Raw genomic sequence first — 16,444 nt, forward strand, 5'->3', positions numbered from 1 at the left:
ATGTGGAAAATAACACGAGCAGTTATCTGCATTGCTGGGGCTGGGTGACACCATGGCTCAGGGTGTGCAAGACAACAAGAGGCACATTTGGGCTCGAATTCTTGGGTGCATAAAGGAACTCTGAGATGTGGCATCTTACTCACTTGGAAAAGTGGATGTTATGTGAATTCAGGCAGCAGCAACAATGTGTGTCCTCATGCCCAATAACATCAAGGAATTTGAGTATCATTTTATTGCTTTCCAAAGTACTCCTTCCTTCAGCCTTGAAAACACATGCTCTCTCAGCAGGGTGGACACATACTGATCATCTACTTGAACTGCTGCAGGGAAGAGATAGCTCAACTTTTCTACATTCAAATAGAGCAAAACTGAAGAGCTGAGAACATCCACTGCCTAAATACAGAACATGTTTAAATCAACTACACACAAAATTCTATATAACTATATTGAAAAGTCAGTTCCATCTCTGAGTTTATTTCCTTGAATAACCAGTTTTTTGTCTAAAGCATACCTGGAATCATCTGGCAACTCATTGCTCTATCAAGCAGCATTATCTTTAAGTTACAGTAGAAAACGTCTCTCAACATTTGCTGTTACTCAAACAGCCAACCTTATAGCTTATACAGGGATTGTAATTTGTATACTTTGACCCTGTTTTTGATTCTCAGGTGACTGAGGCTTTTCTTTTTTCAAGGCTTTTTTTTAGGAAGCCTTGAAAAACTTGCTGAAACATTGTGCTTCCTGTTCTGAACTACTCTTTTTCTTTTTTTCCCCTCCTTGATGTTTGAATAACAAGTTTGACCAGGAACTTTACAGCACCACCTGCTGCTTACTTTTCAGTAGAGCAGTGTAAACTCAAAGAAAACACCCCTCCTAACCTATGAAGCATACGGAACTGGGGAAAGAAAAGCAGAAAAAATACTTTCTCCCATGTGAAGAATATTTATTATAAAACAAAGACTAGGGGCACAGGGGAACACCTAATGAAATACAAACATCCTCCTATCCTTATTTTGAAAAGCAAATGAACAATATAGAATAACATGAAACTGTTGTTGCAGGTGGGTGGCAATTTTTAATGAAATGTAGCATGTGCCAAGATGCAGTTTATGAAAGAAATTAGTGGAGAGAAGTTAGTGCAGTTAGAGTGAGTGGGTTACTGCCCAGTGACGTGGTAGTATTGTTGGTGACAAATATTTATGATTCCTTCCATTCCTTAAATATAACTGTTATCTTTAATGATATGCTTAGTTAGACCAAGGCATATCTTGACAAAGTTGGAAGAGACTAACAGGAAAAAGATGACTGTCTTACAAACCAGCTCAATTTCTGAACCTGCTTCAGAAAGTTATTTCACACTATTTCTACTTAAAATATAGAGATTTGGTATCTTTCATGCTATTACAAATGTTTCTTAAGTGCTGGTATCAGGTTGACAAGACAAATATTCAGGTATTTTTAATTCTTAATGGATTATTTAATAATCCCATAGCATAGAGCAAATAATTGAGAACAGGAGAAATTTAAGTAAAATTTTCTTATAGAAAAATCTACAAACAAGTTTACAAATATAGTCTTAAAAATCCCTCACAAATGATGGCAGTTTTCAATTCACTTACAAGTCAAGACATTCATCAAGATGGGGGTTTCTGACCTCCTGACTTAAAACCTTGCTTTGGGCTTGGCTATTTTCAATTTTCTATTTTACATATGCAACAGGAGCATACACATCTTTAGTCCATCTAAAAAGAAAGAGAAGCAATCAGAGTTTCTCATTATCCATTACCGGAAGTTAAAAAACTTTTTAAAAAACAGCATCTGTCATCCAAGAAATTTAATCTCTCTTAAGACATTAAACATTTAGATCACTATTTTTTCAGCCTCAAAGCACAGGCATAGAAAATAGCAATCCCACATATGAGTGACAACAAATCCACCCCCAGACATCTCCAGACATTTAATGATCTTTTATTTATGTTAATAAGAAAAATAGTAAAAACCTATAGCATAAAAAGTCTACTAAATACAACAGAAGAACAATGCAAAATTCCTCTCCTTTAAAATATAAGCAACTACATAGCTTGATGCTGAAAAGAGCTATTGAATGATTCTCCTGTGCATCTGGATGATGGCATCGAAACCCAGAATTAATAACGAAACTAATATATCAGTGTGTCATTTCTTTAAAACCTTTCCAGGTATGCTCAGTGTAAATGAGCAATCGTATATTACTAACCGCACACTGGCGCATTCCACAGCAAAGCATTCACAGGAATTTAAGATGTTAGCTATGCAGCAGCCCTTGCAAGAAAGGAATGCATTTTCCAACATGTAACTAGTCAACTCTACAATCCAGTTCTCAGCCCTTAGTCTTCCAGCAGATAGTTCGGGTTGACAACCAGGTATGGGTCTTCATCAAAAGTCTCCTCTTCTCTGGATCCTCTCAGTCCTGACTGGGACAGTTCTATCAGAATGTGGTCCTGCAACAGACAAAAATTTGTATTCAAACAAGAACAGAAAGGTTTGTTTGTACTTTTCAGAAGGCATCTCCTTTTTACACTGGTAGCACCTCTTACTGATGAACTATTTAACCCTTTTAATTGTGAACTCCCTCTTTAACAGGTTCCTAATCTTAACAATTCCGTTCAGCAGAAATCTCTTCTATGTTGTATGCCTTCTGGGAACACTTCAATCTACTGGGTTTCTACCTTTAAAAATGAGAAGTATTTTATATTTTCATACTTTTTCCTCCAAACTGCCCTAGTGCCCCCATGACTTAAAGCTATCCATTGAATAAAGCGTTGTTTGTATTTCTGTACCCTAATGTATAACTAACACTACAGAAATACAGAAAAATATCACTTATGCATCTGTAGGGACATAATATGGTGCTCTAACATCTCTATTTTATTTCAGTGTTTTCTCTATAATTATTTTTAACAGGTATTAAACAAAGAAGGCGTTTATACTGCATCAGTCAATAACACAGAAGCACAAAACATATTTCTCAAATTAGGAATGTATTCTATGAAAAATGAATCATTGCACTATAGAAGTTAAAAACCCTTTTTTACTATCCACACATCTCTATACATACATAATGCGTAAGTCGGTGAATGACTCTCTCTATGATCTTCTTTTTATTTATTAGTTCTTCTTCAGATTCTATTTCCGATTCAATTTCCTTTAGATACCAATTAATAAGTTCACTCTTCTTTAATGATGAATCGTCCTCTTCTGCGAATAAAATAATTTGCATAAACCCAGCAGCAGTAAGATACCATTCAAGCCGTAAGAGAAAAGGATTTATATGTTAACATTTATGATGCTGAAGACAGAAACTTGCTTTTTAAGATGTTTTAAGAAACATCAGACTTTCTTCTCTTTCTTAAATCATCATGTTTTGTACAGGACGCTGTTGTATCATGGTTTAATTGGAGATATTTAGATTGAGAATTGAAGCTCTGAGTTCTACGCATCCAAGTGGCTTACAAATTAAATGAGCAGCCTAGCAATCACATTAGCCTTCAGCTTCAAGAGAAAGCAGTCGTAAGGACTTGTACAACTTTTCTCTAAGTAGGCAAAAGAAAATCACTGTCACACAAAGCCAAAGAAGCCATCCTTCTACATGTACTCAGCATTTTGAACAGATATCGTATTCTCCACACCCTTGCAAAAGCTTTGTGGCATTGGCATATGCTATGAGACAACTGCTGCATTTCATTACAGGAGCAGCCTCATTGCAACTGCAATATTTCATCTCCCCAAGAAATGATGCAGACATTTGGCACATACTGGTTAAGTACATACTTTAGGCTGTGGTTGCTGGCATACATTAAAGCCCTTGCTACAGCTTTCACTGCTGCTGACTCTTCTAGCTAGGTTAAACCAGCATATGCTGCAAATCCTTTCTGGATCTGCTCTGTTGACATGCTCCTCGACTTACTGGGTTTTGACAAATGACTAAGATACCAGAGCTACAAAGTCCAAGAAGTCGTATTTGTGTCATCAGGTGTAGTATAGCCACGCGTGTACAGGTTCACACCTGACCTAACAAGTTTAGTGTCTCAGCAGGAGTGAAAATTCCAAGTGCAACAGCACAAGATGTACGAAGAGTTGCTCCCTGAACTCAGGGCCTGCTGTCTTTGTAATAAATGAATTCTCACCTTCCTCTGCTTTCCTGAGGTGCAGCACCAGGAGATTAGAAATTCGCCGATACTCAGAGAAGCCCAGTCTAAGAGAAGCTTTGGGTGCGGCATCCTTGTTCATGTCCTCAGAATGGCCACTGATCCCATTCACAAGGCCATTGACCCCAGCGGGAGCTTCTGCCTCACCTGTTTGGACACATGCCAAGGTTTAAATCTGTAACATCTTTTAATTGTTTAATACCCTGAGCAACTGAAAAGTGTTGCATTGACCAAACAGGTGAGTGGACCCACAAGGAGGCTGAAGAAGTAAGAGTTAAGAACAGGAGTCAAGATTCTTAGACCTTATTAGATGAGAAACAGATGAGAAACTGAAGAGAGGCATATACTCAAACAAAGTAAGCTGTAAAGGCTGGAAGTACTTTCCCCTTTGAAAAAATTCTCTACAAGTAATTTACCATTGACTCCATCTTGGTCTTCTTGGTCCTCCATTTGCTGTTCATCATCTTGGTCTAAATTGATGTCAGGAGTCTCAACTCTAATGATGGACTTATTTAAAAGCCTGAAAGCTTCCTTCACATGTTTCGGGTGAACCTGGGGAAGATTTGAAAAAACGTGTATTAAATAAGCATGGTGGCTCTTCTAGTGTTAAAAGTTTTTTTTCCCAATAGCTCCAGAAACTCACTGACTCTGACAAAGGGTCTGTCTACCCATCTCACTTGATTAATCCTAAGCAGTAAAAGACTCTGCAAGTCAAATTATATCCTACTACAAGTACTCTGAGTTCACACAAGGTTACAGAGGAAATAAGCAGCCTGATGAATCTTTCAGGCTTTCGCAATCATGTGGAGTTCATAAAATTTTGACTTAAGCCAAGAACATTTTGAAGAAAGATCAGTGGAGCAAGAAACATGAAAGAAATGGGTCTCAACAGAAACAATACGGAAAAAAAAAAAAAAAGACATAATGAGACTCTCCCCTGGAACTGAAAAGCAAAAATTGGAACAATCATCTCTAGCTGAGCCATAAGCTGAAAGCTATCTGTTCCTTTATGAGCTGAATTTAATTAAAAAGAACTCAATGGGTGTCCTTCTTACACAAGCAGTGAGCAAGTTTCTATCACTGCATGTATCAGATAACCCCTAATCAACATTTCAAAAGGCCTGCTGAGTTTTAAAGCAGGGGCTAGATGGATAGTAGTCATACTACAGTTAATAGCCATAACACAATGTACATTTCAACATCGGTTGACGTGAGGAGGAGCTCAGATCACAAACACAGGCACTCTTAGGGAGGTTCAGATACTTTGATGAACTTTGACTGTTCAGATTGCAGACGGAAGAGAGCTGTGAGAGACTACAAACTACGCAAGATTAGGAGAGACGCTACCAACAGCCCTGGCTGATACTAATAGATGATTGTTCTTCCTGTTTGTCATGATTTGACAGGTAACAGGCTGAGAGCGCTGATACAACTGTAATGCAAAAACATGCATGTTCTCAGTTTGGAGCAGCTGATCTCAGTTTTACAAGACATACCTTAAAAACAGTATCTCTGACATACCAATTCAAGACCGAGTATGACCACATCACAAGTGAAAATATGATCCAAGCTCTCGCCTCACCCATAGGATTTAAATACATACAATACCATAGTTAAATAGCAAAGTCAGAACTCCCACAACATTTATATAAACATTTATACAAACTGTCATCAAAAACCTGATACCTCATCACAACAGTGCATACGGGCCATAGCTTCAGACAGCCGAATCATGCTTTCCAGCTGTCGCACTGTGATTCTCCACGACGACTTTGTCACTCCAGAGCCATCACGCTGCCGTAGTCGTTTATATTGCTCCACAATAAAGTCCTCAGACTCCTTAGATATCTTTGTGACATAAGACAGTATGACAGTTTGCCATGTTAAACATATTAAAGTTTATTCTTCTTGCATTAGATTGGCAGTTCTCAGACTTTTCTGTACTAGCTACTGTTTTTCTTGGAAATATTCTATGCTATACACATACTATACATAAATATGACAATCATGTTAAAATTATACTGTAATAATGATTACAGTAACAGTGATATTACAGTAAGTACACTGATGCACTAATTATTTTACAGCAGATTTTGGTTATTTCTATTTTTCTCTTCCACCGACTTGCTTCCAGGCATAATTCATGTCTGTCTCTACTGGATTGTTCTATGTTTATTTACATTTCATTCTGCATGCAAACACACACACAAGCATACACTGAATATCCTAGCACTGACTACAGCTTTTTAGCCTGAGTCTATCTGCACACATAGATAGACTCTATCTATGTGTGCTTTTAGCCTGAGTGTGTACATGCTTTTTAGCCTGAGTCTATCTGCACACACACAGATCCAGCTGGAAAACAAACTCCCCACCACATGGAAATGAAATGGGAGTTTTCAAAACTCTGTAAGAGAAGGTGTCCTCTCCTTCCATTTGAAAAGAGCTACATTAGAAGAACTTCTGAAAAATCTAACACACAGCCCATCCAAACTGCTATTTGGAAAGACCACCAAAATTTGTACTTAGAGCAGTTTCCCATGTTCTGTATTTTACCACAAAGAAAGCAAAGAAATATCGAGGAACAACACCCTTTCAAAATAAAGGCAAACAAACTGTTTGATTAAGCAGTAAGTCAATAAAATACAAAAATCTCTGCAGCAGCCATGTTGAACAACCCATGCCCTCGGGGTATGAGAAAGCTACAAACGACCCCTCAATCGTTCTAGAAAGAGGTTAAGAACTGCCACCAAAGCAGTTAAGACTACCAATTGTAACAGCTGGGCTGGCTGGGTTTCTGGAGTTCAAGAAGAGAGTATGTTGTTCCAAAATATCCTATGTTTCTAGATAATAACTGAGTTTATGGCTCCTTTTTTTGAGGCAACACTACACTGTCTTTGCATTTGCCAGAAAAAAGCATGCTACAGAGTGACCGTTCCTTTGGAGCTCCTCATACAGAACAACTTATACAGGAAAGTAGAATTACCTTTGGTTTAAACTGTCTTGCAAACAGCAGATACCTTCTGATATCATCTAACGAATAGACACGATCAACAGATTCTTCTACTCTGGAATGCAGATCCACTATGCGTCTGGCAATGGCGTAATCTGTAACCTGGGATATTATTGCTCTGTCAGATCACTTGCACAACAGCAGCCAAACATCAAAACAACAGCTATATTCTTCCTTCCCATTCCCCTCCCTCACTTGTACTCCTTATGGCAGAGCTAGTGTTTCCAGAAGCTAGACTCTGCCAGAGGATCCAGGAGAATGCCCTGGAGGTTTTTAATACAAGGAAACATAGCAGAGAAGGGATAAAAGGCAGTTTTAGGATTTATAACCTCTTGGAACTCTCATGGGTTTCAAGTTAGCCATAGAACAGGCACAAAGCAGCACTTTACAGCGTGGGAACTGCTTTCTTCCTTTTCAGCCTACTCTGTCTCTTTCATCAGTCCCTTCTCAATTAGACAATCACTCTGAGCAAAACAGTGGAGAGAACAGCGCTGAACCAACATTAATCTCTGTACCCCATGCGTTCCCAAGGCAAATGCCACATAGACAGGTGGTAGCAGTCTTAGCCTTAGCGACCAGCGATTTGTAAAAATGACTAATGGTGTTAAGTTTGCAAGTCAAACCACTACAAGATGAAAAGGCAGCATCCTCGTATTCAGCAGAGCATGTTCAAATTTGTACTGCCAGCTTTTAACTTTGCAGAGAGAGAAGAAAAGCAGAAGCAAGACACTCTCATGAGATCAGCTTCATCTAAAATTGCAAAGGGCCACCAAGATGGTCAGAGGGCAGGAGCACATGATGTATGAGAGGCTGAAAGAGCTGGGTCTGTTCAGCTTGAAAAGAAAGCAACTGCCTCATTGGCAAGTATAGATGTGATGGAGCCAGATCGTTCTTAGAAGTATGGATTGACAAGAGACAACCAACACAAACTGAACCATGAGAAATTCTGATTAGATACAAAAATTATTATTTTTCAAACACAAGAGTTTTAAACATTGCATTAGGGGCCTAGGGAAGTTCCAGAATCTTCATCCTTGGAGATACTCAAAACTCACCAGGCCAAGGTCTCAGCAACGCGTTCTCAACGATCTGCTTTGAGTGTGTTGCTAGACTAGAGACCTCCAGAGGTCTTTTCTGACATAAATTATTCTACAGTTCCTTAAAATTACCTCATTACATTCATCCACAAGGATGAAGAAGAGATCAAAGCGAGACATGATGGGAGCTGACAGGTTTATATTCTGTTTCAGTGACTTGGATCTGTCATAGCGCCCACCAACTGGGTTTGCTGCAGCCAAAATGGAAGTCCTGGCATTCAGGGTAGCCTGACAATGAAAAAAAAAATTTTTTTTAAAAAAAGAAGAATGATACCTGTGGCCACTTGCTAAACTAACTCATTGCAATTTGAATGGGTCAGCATAAAATCTTTTAGATGGAGTTTCAATGGAGGTATTACAACAATCACTCCTCAAAAGAGCCCAAACTCTTCTAACTAGCCCTTTCTAACCAGGTCTCTGCCCCAAGACACAGTTTGATGAATCAATATTTTAACATTGTCACCCAATACTGAAACAAGCCCTTAAAACCACTTTTCACAACTCCCTGTTTTTAACAGTGCAAATACACACTTTACTTCTACAAACACGCACAAATCTATACCCTCTTTCAGGTTTACTTCAAGGTTAGGGTTTTCCCATTTTCTGTTTTCTGTCCACTACTATCTCTTTTTTCCTTTCAGTAATGTTTCTGATCTTTTTTGGGTATGTGGCACAAAAACTTTGCAGGCAAGTGACCTCTGTCCTGCCACAGTGAGGCAGCTGCAGAGCTGACATGAAAATCTGACAGATGACACTAGATCAGAACGTGTAACAAACAGTCAGGCAATCGTACAGACTACACAACCAGAGGAACAGCTCTAGCTACCTTTACTCCTGCTTTAGTAATGGATATAGTCTGCTGCTCCATTGCTTCATGAATGGCTACTTGATCCCGCACATCCATTTTGTCAAATTCATCAATGCAACAAACGCCCTGCAGAGGAAGAATAAAAAATAAGTCACCCATATTCAATCACTTTTTGGAAAAAAGCATCATTCGGGGCTCTTTGTCATTAATCAAAACGCTTTCAGGGATGCAGGGACCTCTCTAGTTCCTGGACTCACATTATCCGCCAGCATCAATGCTCCAGCTTCAATGACAAATTCATGAGACTCTTCATCTTTTACAACAGCCGCTGTTAGACCAGCAGCACTGGAGGCTTTTCCACTGGTGTATACAGCACGAGGACTGAACTCGTCCACATGCCTATGGAGAGAAATAACAGTGAGGAACAAACTTAAAAAGTCAGATTAAAACCTGCAGGAACAAGGTAACTGTAATGCAGTGCTGCTTTCAACCTCTCAGGCCAGGACTTGTTCCTTCCTTCAGGAAGCAATTAAGATTTAGGTAGGCCCTCCCACCTCTAATGATGTTTGAGCAAGCCTTGAAAACTAATCCTTATCTAACTGCAGTCTATCACAGGTCTGTTATTCACCCTTGTTACACCAGCAGACAAAATAATCCAGACCTCCTCCCACAAGTTTTCTGCTGACTTCACAAGCTAACACAGCTCCTTAGGGGTCAGGTAAATGTCAGAAGGGAACAAACGGGTTCACAGCAGGAAGCAGCGAGACTGACCCCAGGCAGCCTAAGGCAGCTTTTGTGTGCCTCTACATTTCTCATTTGCAGCATGACCTCAGCTTCACAGAGAATGATGCAGACTTAAATGAACAGCATGATAAAATAAAACCATATTAAACAGAATGTCCAATAAAAAAGCATAATATAAGATGTAGCATAAAACATAATTATTTCATAATTATTTTTCAGGGTTAATAGTTGTCTATTTATCCAAAGTGTTGGGACCTATCAACTTAGACTAAGCCAAAAATAGGAAAAAAAATCATTATTTCATCCGTCTCTGATATTTTAAGATGTGCAATAAATTTTGTATTTTTAATATGCAATGTCTTTTGAAAATGTTTGGAAATTCATACTTTCATAACTAACTAAAGAACAAAAAAAAGGCTTAATTCGTTCTTTGTTATTACCACAGGGGCTTGTTGAGTTTGCTTCAGCCCTGTTCAAACACTTCAACCGCATCCAAACAATTCCTGGAAAATATTCTTAAATATTTTACTTCCCTTTTCTCTGTTTAACATAGAAAAGGCACAATACACATTTATAGCTCTAGACACACTGGACAATATTTAAATACTGAGTTTTAATGAGATGCTTACTTTAGAAATTGACTCTTGGCTGTACTTGGATCACCAACAACACAAACATTGATGTCCCCACGCAATGAAGTGCCTTCTGAAGTGGTCTTAGGAACTCCTCCAAAAAGCATCAGCAGGACCCCACGTTTCACTTCATCATTACCTGCCCCAGAAAAGACACTCGACTGAAAATCCAAAAAAAACACCACATTTTTCCTATTTAAAAAAAAAACCTTCAGCCCACTAGAATTTTAGAGCACTTGGGCACATCTGCTCAGAATTTACCCATTTGCTAAACATCCACTCAAACTGCATTTACTTGCTTGATACAGTTTCAGGGAAGAATGACTCAGAAAGCGGCTGAATTCATTTATGCTACAGTGGCTCAGAATATGGACCAAATTCAGCTGATAAAACTTTTCAGACACAACCAACATAAGTCTTCAAACTAGCTCTGAACCAGAAACAACTGCAAACATATACACACCCATGCATGCACAATAGCATACAAATATTTGGAACCCTTAAATCTTTTGAAGGAACCCATATAAAATAGAGCTTATATCCAACTGTCAGCTGTAGGGTTTACTAGTAGATCACCCAATAGCAAAACCAACCATTTTGACTAGTCTTGCAGGCCTTAATGATTAAACATAGCAAGTACTCAGGAAATAGATTCTCCTTTTCTAGCATAACCAGTGCTGGAGTGAAGAGTTGGTGGTAGTTGGCATAGGGCTTTCAAGCTTTCCCAAAATGGCACTACATGGACAGCAAAAAGAATTACTATTTTCACAAGTGAAATCTTCCCTCTCCGAGTCAACAACTGGACTCTTACCATGGATAGTGGGGAAGAGGCTGGTGCACAGATTATGGTAAAGGTTCTTATCTTGGCTCATTTCAAAAACCTTTTCCCACTCTTTCACAGACATTTGGTTTTTAATGCTTTCTGCAGTCTGTTCTTCATCTCGGAGCTCTTTTCCACCAAACTAAACAAAAGAAAAAAAAAAGTAATAAAAGTAATAACATGGTCACTACTGAATGTGAGTACGGCAGACAGGAGGTTACAAAAACTTGCTCTGTAAGCTGAACGGGAGGAACACATTCAGAAAAGCTGACCTTAGGCTAAGGAAGCTCATCACCTTATACATTTAAAAACCACTAGACAATTTCCTAGGGGGAAAAATCAATGGAATGTAACTCCAGTTAGCGAGAAAAACCTAGGAGATTAAAAAGAGAGTAAACCAGTGTGGCTTTCTGTGGCTAAAATTTGCCTTTGTAAGCATTCTTCATTAACTGGAATTTACAATGTCTTTCATTACTCTGGAATGAGGCAGGAAACTTCTACACCCAGAAAAAAACAGATGCTATATTTATCCTATGTGACGGCAAAGCTGCTAGCAGAATTACAGATTGAAATAGCATACCATGCTAAAACCCAGCCATAGTCATTATTACTTATTATGTTGTAGTAACATCCCAAGATGTTATGTGATAAACCAGAGGGAACAAGAAGGATTGCTGTTTTCCCTGTGACAAGATGAAGCAACAGGATTTCCTGGAGCAAATGTTGGAGAAATGGATGAAAGCTGAGTGGAAATAAATGGACCCGTTAGCTCATTAGAATAAACTGATAACATTGGCAAATATTCACATCTGTGAAAACTGCTACGAACAATAAAGACAAGAAAAAATACTTGCTATATAAATCCATTCAGAATATAAAGACAATCAAATGCACAGGAAGGTAGTACACCTTTATATTTAAAGCTTTACCCACTCCTGCTCCCTAATTTGAGGTAAAACCGTACAGAGCAGAAATCATCAACGCCTTTAAATCTATTTTCTTTCCAGACTCACCCGTGGATTTGTTGGTGCAACGTAACAAGCTAGAAAGACTAGCTTATACGACAGCTCTCTGACTCCAAGGGCTCGAAGTCCTCGAATGCCTTCGGTTTCATAGCCCTCTGTCCCGCTCACCCGGGAGCCGGTTTCTGCGCGCACCCCTGGCATCAGAGTAGGAGTCAGAACAGCAGTTCCCAGAACCAGTGGGAAGGACATCTCATCAAGGTCATGAGTGGTAGCAACAAACCTGGTGTTGAGAGCTGGGACACATCAGGCACGACAATCAGGGACCCTGTGAAGTCACATTTGTCACCTGCCTGAGCAGACTCCACTGCTTCTGCACGCAAGATCACTTCCACGCTGCGAGGAATGCTGCCACGTGGCAGCTCGGCCTGAGTCTCCTGAATGCGAACCTGGGGAGGGGGAGAATATTAAGCACCTAGTGAATGTCACCAAATTTGAAACTGCTTCAGAAGCTGAGCTGATAATACATATAGTAAGTAGCATTTAATTACTTCCATCCATGTCAATCATGAAATTCCTCTCACAATAAGACAAACAACCAAAAATCCCTTCACTAATCAGTATCTAAGGAGTCTTGGAGAAACTTAAGAGGATACCCAGGGGCCACAATGGCAGTTCTGAGGGCTAGGAAAAGCAGCTTCAAGAGTCCAGTTAACGTGACTGACACAAAATATTATTGCAGGATGTGAAGTGCTGAGGATTTGGCAGAGAGTAAATCAATCTGGAAGAGCAAAACACTGCAGATACTAAAAGACACCTCTTTTCATACTCGTATAAAACAGCTACACATGATGCATCTGCAACACGAGACTAACAGTGGCTCAAATACACGGGTTTTCAGTGGCTTACTTAGACAATAAACATCATGCAACAAAACTGCTTTGATACTATTCATAATTTCCCATGCTTAAACATAAGCCTTCCATAGACAGAAATAAACTATTTACACAAATTCCAGTGCCTTTTCTTGAGATCTTTTCTTGATGTTGAACAAACCAAAATTAACTATCTTCAGTGTGTAGCAGTACAAACAACACCTTTCAACTACCTCAGGAACATTGCTGTTTGTCGCCACCCCCCAACCTCACCACTGTACCTTTTGGAAATCAACAAATCTTGATTTGTTTGTGTCCAGCAGGAATCTCCTTCTGTTGGCACAGACTGGGTTTCTGCAGATGTTTGGCTGCGTGTATTTAAATTGCTGTTCCACATCTTTAATCACTGTCTGGCAGTCAAGGCACAAGAAGGTTCCACTTATAAGCTCAGGATGGACTGGGTGGGTACGTACCACCTGTCCACTGATACGCATCAGTGAGCCAATTTTTGCGGATGTCAGTTCCCGAATTCTGTTTAAAACAGAAATTCATGAGGATTAAATCCTTGAGTTGGCATTTTTAGGCCCAGGGTACTACCCAAGTACCAAGATTCAACATAGTTTCATTCAGTCTGTGACTAAACAACAGTTGTAACAGACAAAAGAAATAAAGTTACTAGAATACATTCTCATTTCATGATTTTACATAAACTTTTAGATTAATACTAAAGGTCAAAGCAATACAAAAGTTACTTCACTGGTACTTCAAAAACAACATACTCTAAATCACTTTTTTAATTAGAGAAGTTACATTTGTTTGTCAAATATGATGAATGTAAGTATTTGAGTACGACTCACAAATTAAAACCTGTTTCAAAAAATACCCTGCACAAGATCACGAAACTTCTTCACAATTGTATTGGTCAACTGCACATTTCATGCTATATAACCAAAACATTTTCAGTATGCTTTGACACCTTTTTCCTCGTAGTAAAAACGCATAAGTTTCTGGAATTAATCATCATCTTACTTGTGTCTGGTAGGTAGATCTTGGAACGCAACATAAAAGTCCTTGTTTGAAGGAACATTTCCATGGTCTCTGGCAAAAGTCCTCACTGCTCGGCAGAGGTAAGGGTAAACCCTGAAATACAGAAAATAAGTTCGAATTTTATAGAAGCTATCCAAATTCCTTCTTTGCTTTAGACTACATCATGTAGTCTACATCATGCCACATTATGTAAGAACAAACAAAAGCTAAGCTAAATATGAGATTACTGCATAATAATGCCATTTGCTTTTATTGTTTGAAAACAGACTTTTTAAAGTCTCATTTTATGACACTTTTATCATTATATTAAGAAGTAGGTCCTCAAAATAAGGCACTGGCTCAATAAAATATTTTCAGAGCAAGCAGTTCTAGAGTTTATTCTGTATTCCCATACTGATAATCTACTTCTTTACCAGAACAAATGCAATTGCCTAGTTAACTAATGGTTTCCAGAGAGAAACCCATTAAGAAATAAGTTTTGATCCAGTAAAAAAAAAAAAAACCAAACCAAAATTTCTTAAATATAAGTGTTTTCAGGATACAGAAAGCAGATAAACCTCTCGTTTTTCACATAACACGTAAGACGTTATGGGCCTGAGACCATAGCATTGCTCAGCTCTCAGGTAATCTCCACACTTTACCTGTAAAATTCCTCCTGAATAGTGGTAGAGAGCTGCTGATTGAACTGCTCCAAATCCGCAAAGCTGACGATCAACGTGTTGCGCTCTGGCCGAATCAGTTCTTCAGCATCACGCAAGTATTTGACCTCCCCGTCGCTGTTCTGGAACCTGAAAGTGATTCAGGGAAATGTTTCACAGTTACCTATCAGGCTGCAATTGAATACTTCTGAATTCAGGAGAGAAAGGAAGAAAAGGAGTGTGCAACAGAACGACAGCATCCCACAGTCACCTGCAAACATCTTTTCCAACAATATTTCTCCTTCCGCCCCCCTTGCTACATCTGTTCTCCGAACACCCCAGCACAGACGCACTGGATCTGCATTTCATACAGCTGGTGTGCCACACATAATTTTATTTATGGTTTAACAATGACTCTGCACCAGCAAAACGGGTTTTGTTTTGTGTTCCTCAGGATGGTCAGAGACTCGATGATCCCAGAGGTCTCTTCCAACCTGATTGATTCTGTGATTCTGTGATGTTAAGGGTCTGCTTGTTTGCTGCTGAAGGGTCCCTCGGGAGACAAAATGTAGGGACTCAGACGTATGGAGGTGTAACAGCCAAGCCGCAAAAGAGATTTCCAACGCGGCTGTCAGAAAACTTGGTTAAGAGGGGCCAAACGCACCTAACAAGGCCCCATCGAAAGCTGCTCGGGAAGGATTTTGCCAGCCAAGGGAGCACCGCGCTCCCTTCCCGCACCCCTCGCCAGGCACACACCTCACGGCAGAGCAGTGCCTCAGCGGCGGGCCCCGGCGACAGGAGAGCTTTTCTGACCGAAACACGGGCGATCGGGGCGCCGGGCCCTGACAGGATCTCACCCGCGCCAAATGGCGGCCCCCTCTGCGCGGCGCTGGCGGCCCGCCGCGGCCCGCCGCCTCCCGCCAGGCCCGGCCCCCCTCACTCACTCGTCTAAGAAGTCCTGGAACAACTTCTGGCACTTCTCGGCCACCTCATCGCGGAGCTGCTGGTGCTGCTGGGACGCGCCCGCGTCCCCCGCCGCCGCCGCCGCCAGGTCCATCCCGCCCGCTGCCGCCGCCTCAGCCCCCAACCCGGCCCCACCGCCGTTCGCGCCACAGCGCACGCCACGCGCGCCGCCGCGCCGGCCAATCGGCGGCCGGTCGGCCCTGCGGAGCCCCGCCGCGCCGGCCAATCGGCGGCCGCCCGGCCCGGCAGAGCCCCGCCCCGCCGCCCCTCCTCCCCCGCCGCCCCTCCTCCCCCGCCCTCAGGGACGTTTTCGCGCCACAGGCGAGGGGCGCGGCCGAGCTGAGGGCGGGGCTCGCGCCGCGGTGGCCGGGGAGGGGCCGCTGGCCGGGCCCGGGTCTGAGGCGGCGGCCGGAGGCGGGTTCCTGCCCCGGGAGAGGCGGGGGAAGGTTTAAAGAGTATAAATCCCTATGCTGCGTGGGGGGGGGCAGCTTCTCGCTGGCAGGACTTGCTAGGTAGGCTACACCCCGGCTTCTGGAGGCCTAGCCTGAGGGGAAAAGGGTGTAAGTTAAACCAGGTGAGGGCCAGGCCTTCGTCTGGACACTTGGACCCTTGTTTGTAACGTTGCGTTGGTATAAGGGAACGTTTGCCAAGCGATGCC

The 16,444-nt window shown here is 41.1% G+C and overlaps 1 protein-coding gene across 1 annotated transcript; it reads right to left on the reverse strand.

Moving 5' to 3' along the window:
• Positions 1–1,556: 1,556 nt before the first annotated feature.
• MCM6 (minichromosome maintenance complex component 6) lies at positions 1,557–15,880 on the reverse strand. Its single transcript, XM_068407743.1, has 17 exons — positions 15,768–15,880; positions 14,827–14,973; positions 14,168–14,278; positions 13,420–13,669; positions 12,547–12,712; positions 12,315–12,460; positions 11,293–11,443; positions 10,479–10,620; positions 9,363–9,504; positions 9,124–9,231; positions 8,370–8,525; positions 7,174–7,302; positions 5,874–6,035; positions 4,604–4,739; positions 4,167–4,334; positions 3,098–3,237; positions 1,557–2,480 (listed from the first exon to the last, which is right to left on the reverse strand). Exons 1-17 carry the CDS (start codon positions 15,878–15,880, stop codon positions 2,367–2,369), a joined length of 2,481 nt encoding a protein of 826 aa, XP_068263844.1. The 3' UTR covers positions 1,557–2,366.
• Positions 15,881–16,444: the final 564 nt, after the last annotated feature.

Source organism: Nyctibius grandis, chromosome 9 (genome assembly GCF_013368605.1).
Source record: "Nyctibius grandis isolate bNycGra1 chromosome 9, bNycGra1.pri, whole genome shotgun sequence".
NCBI lineage: Eukaryota > Metazoa > Chordata > Aves > Nyctibiiformes > Nyctibiidae > Nyctibius > Nyctibius grandis.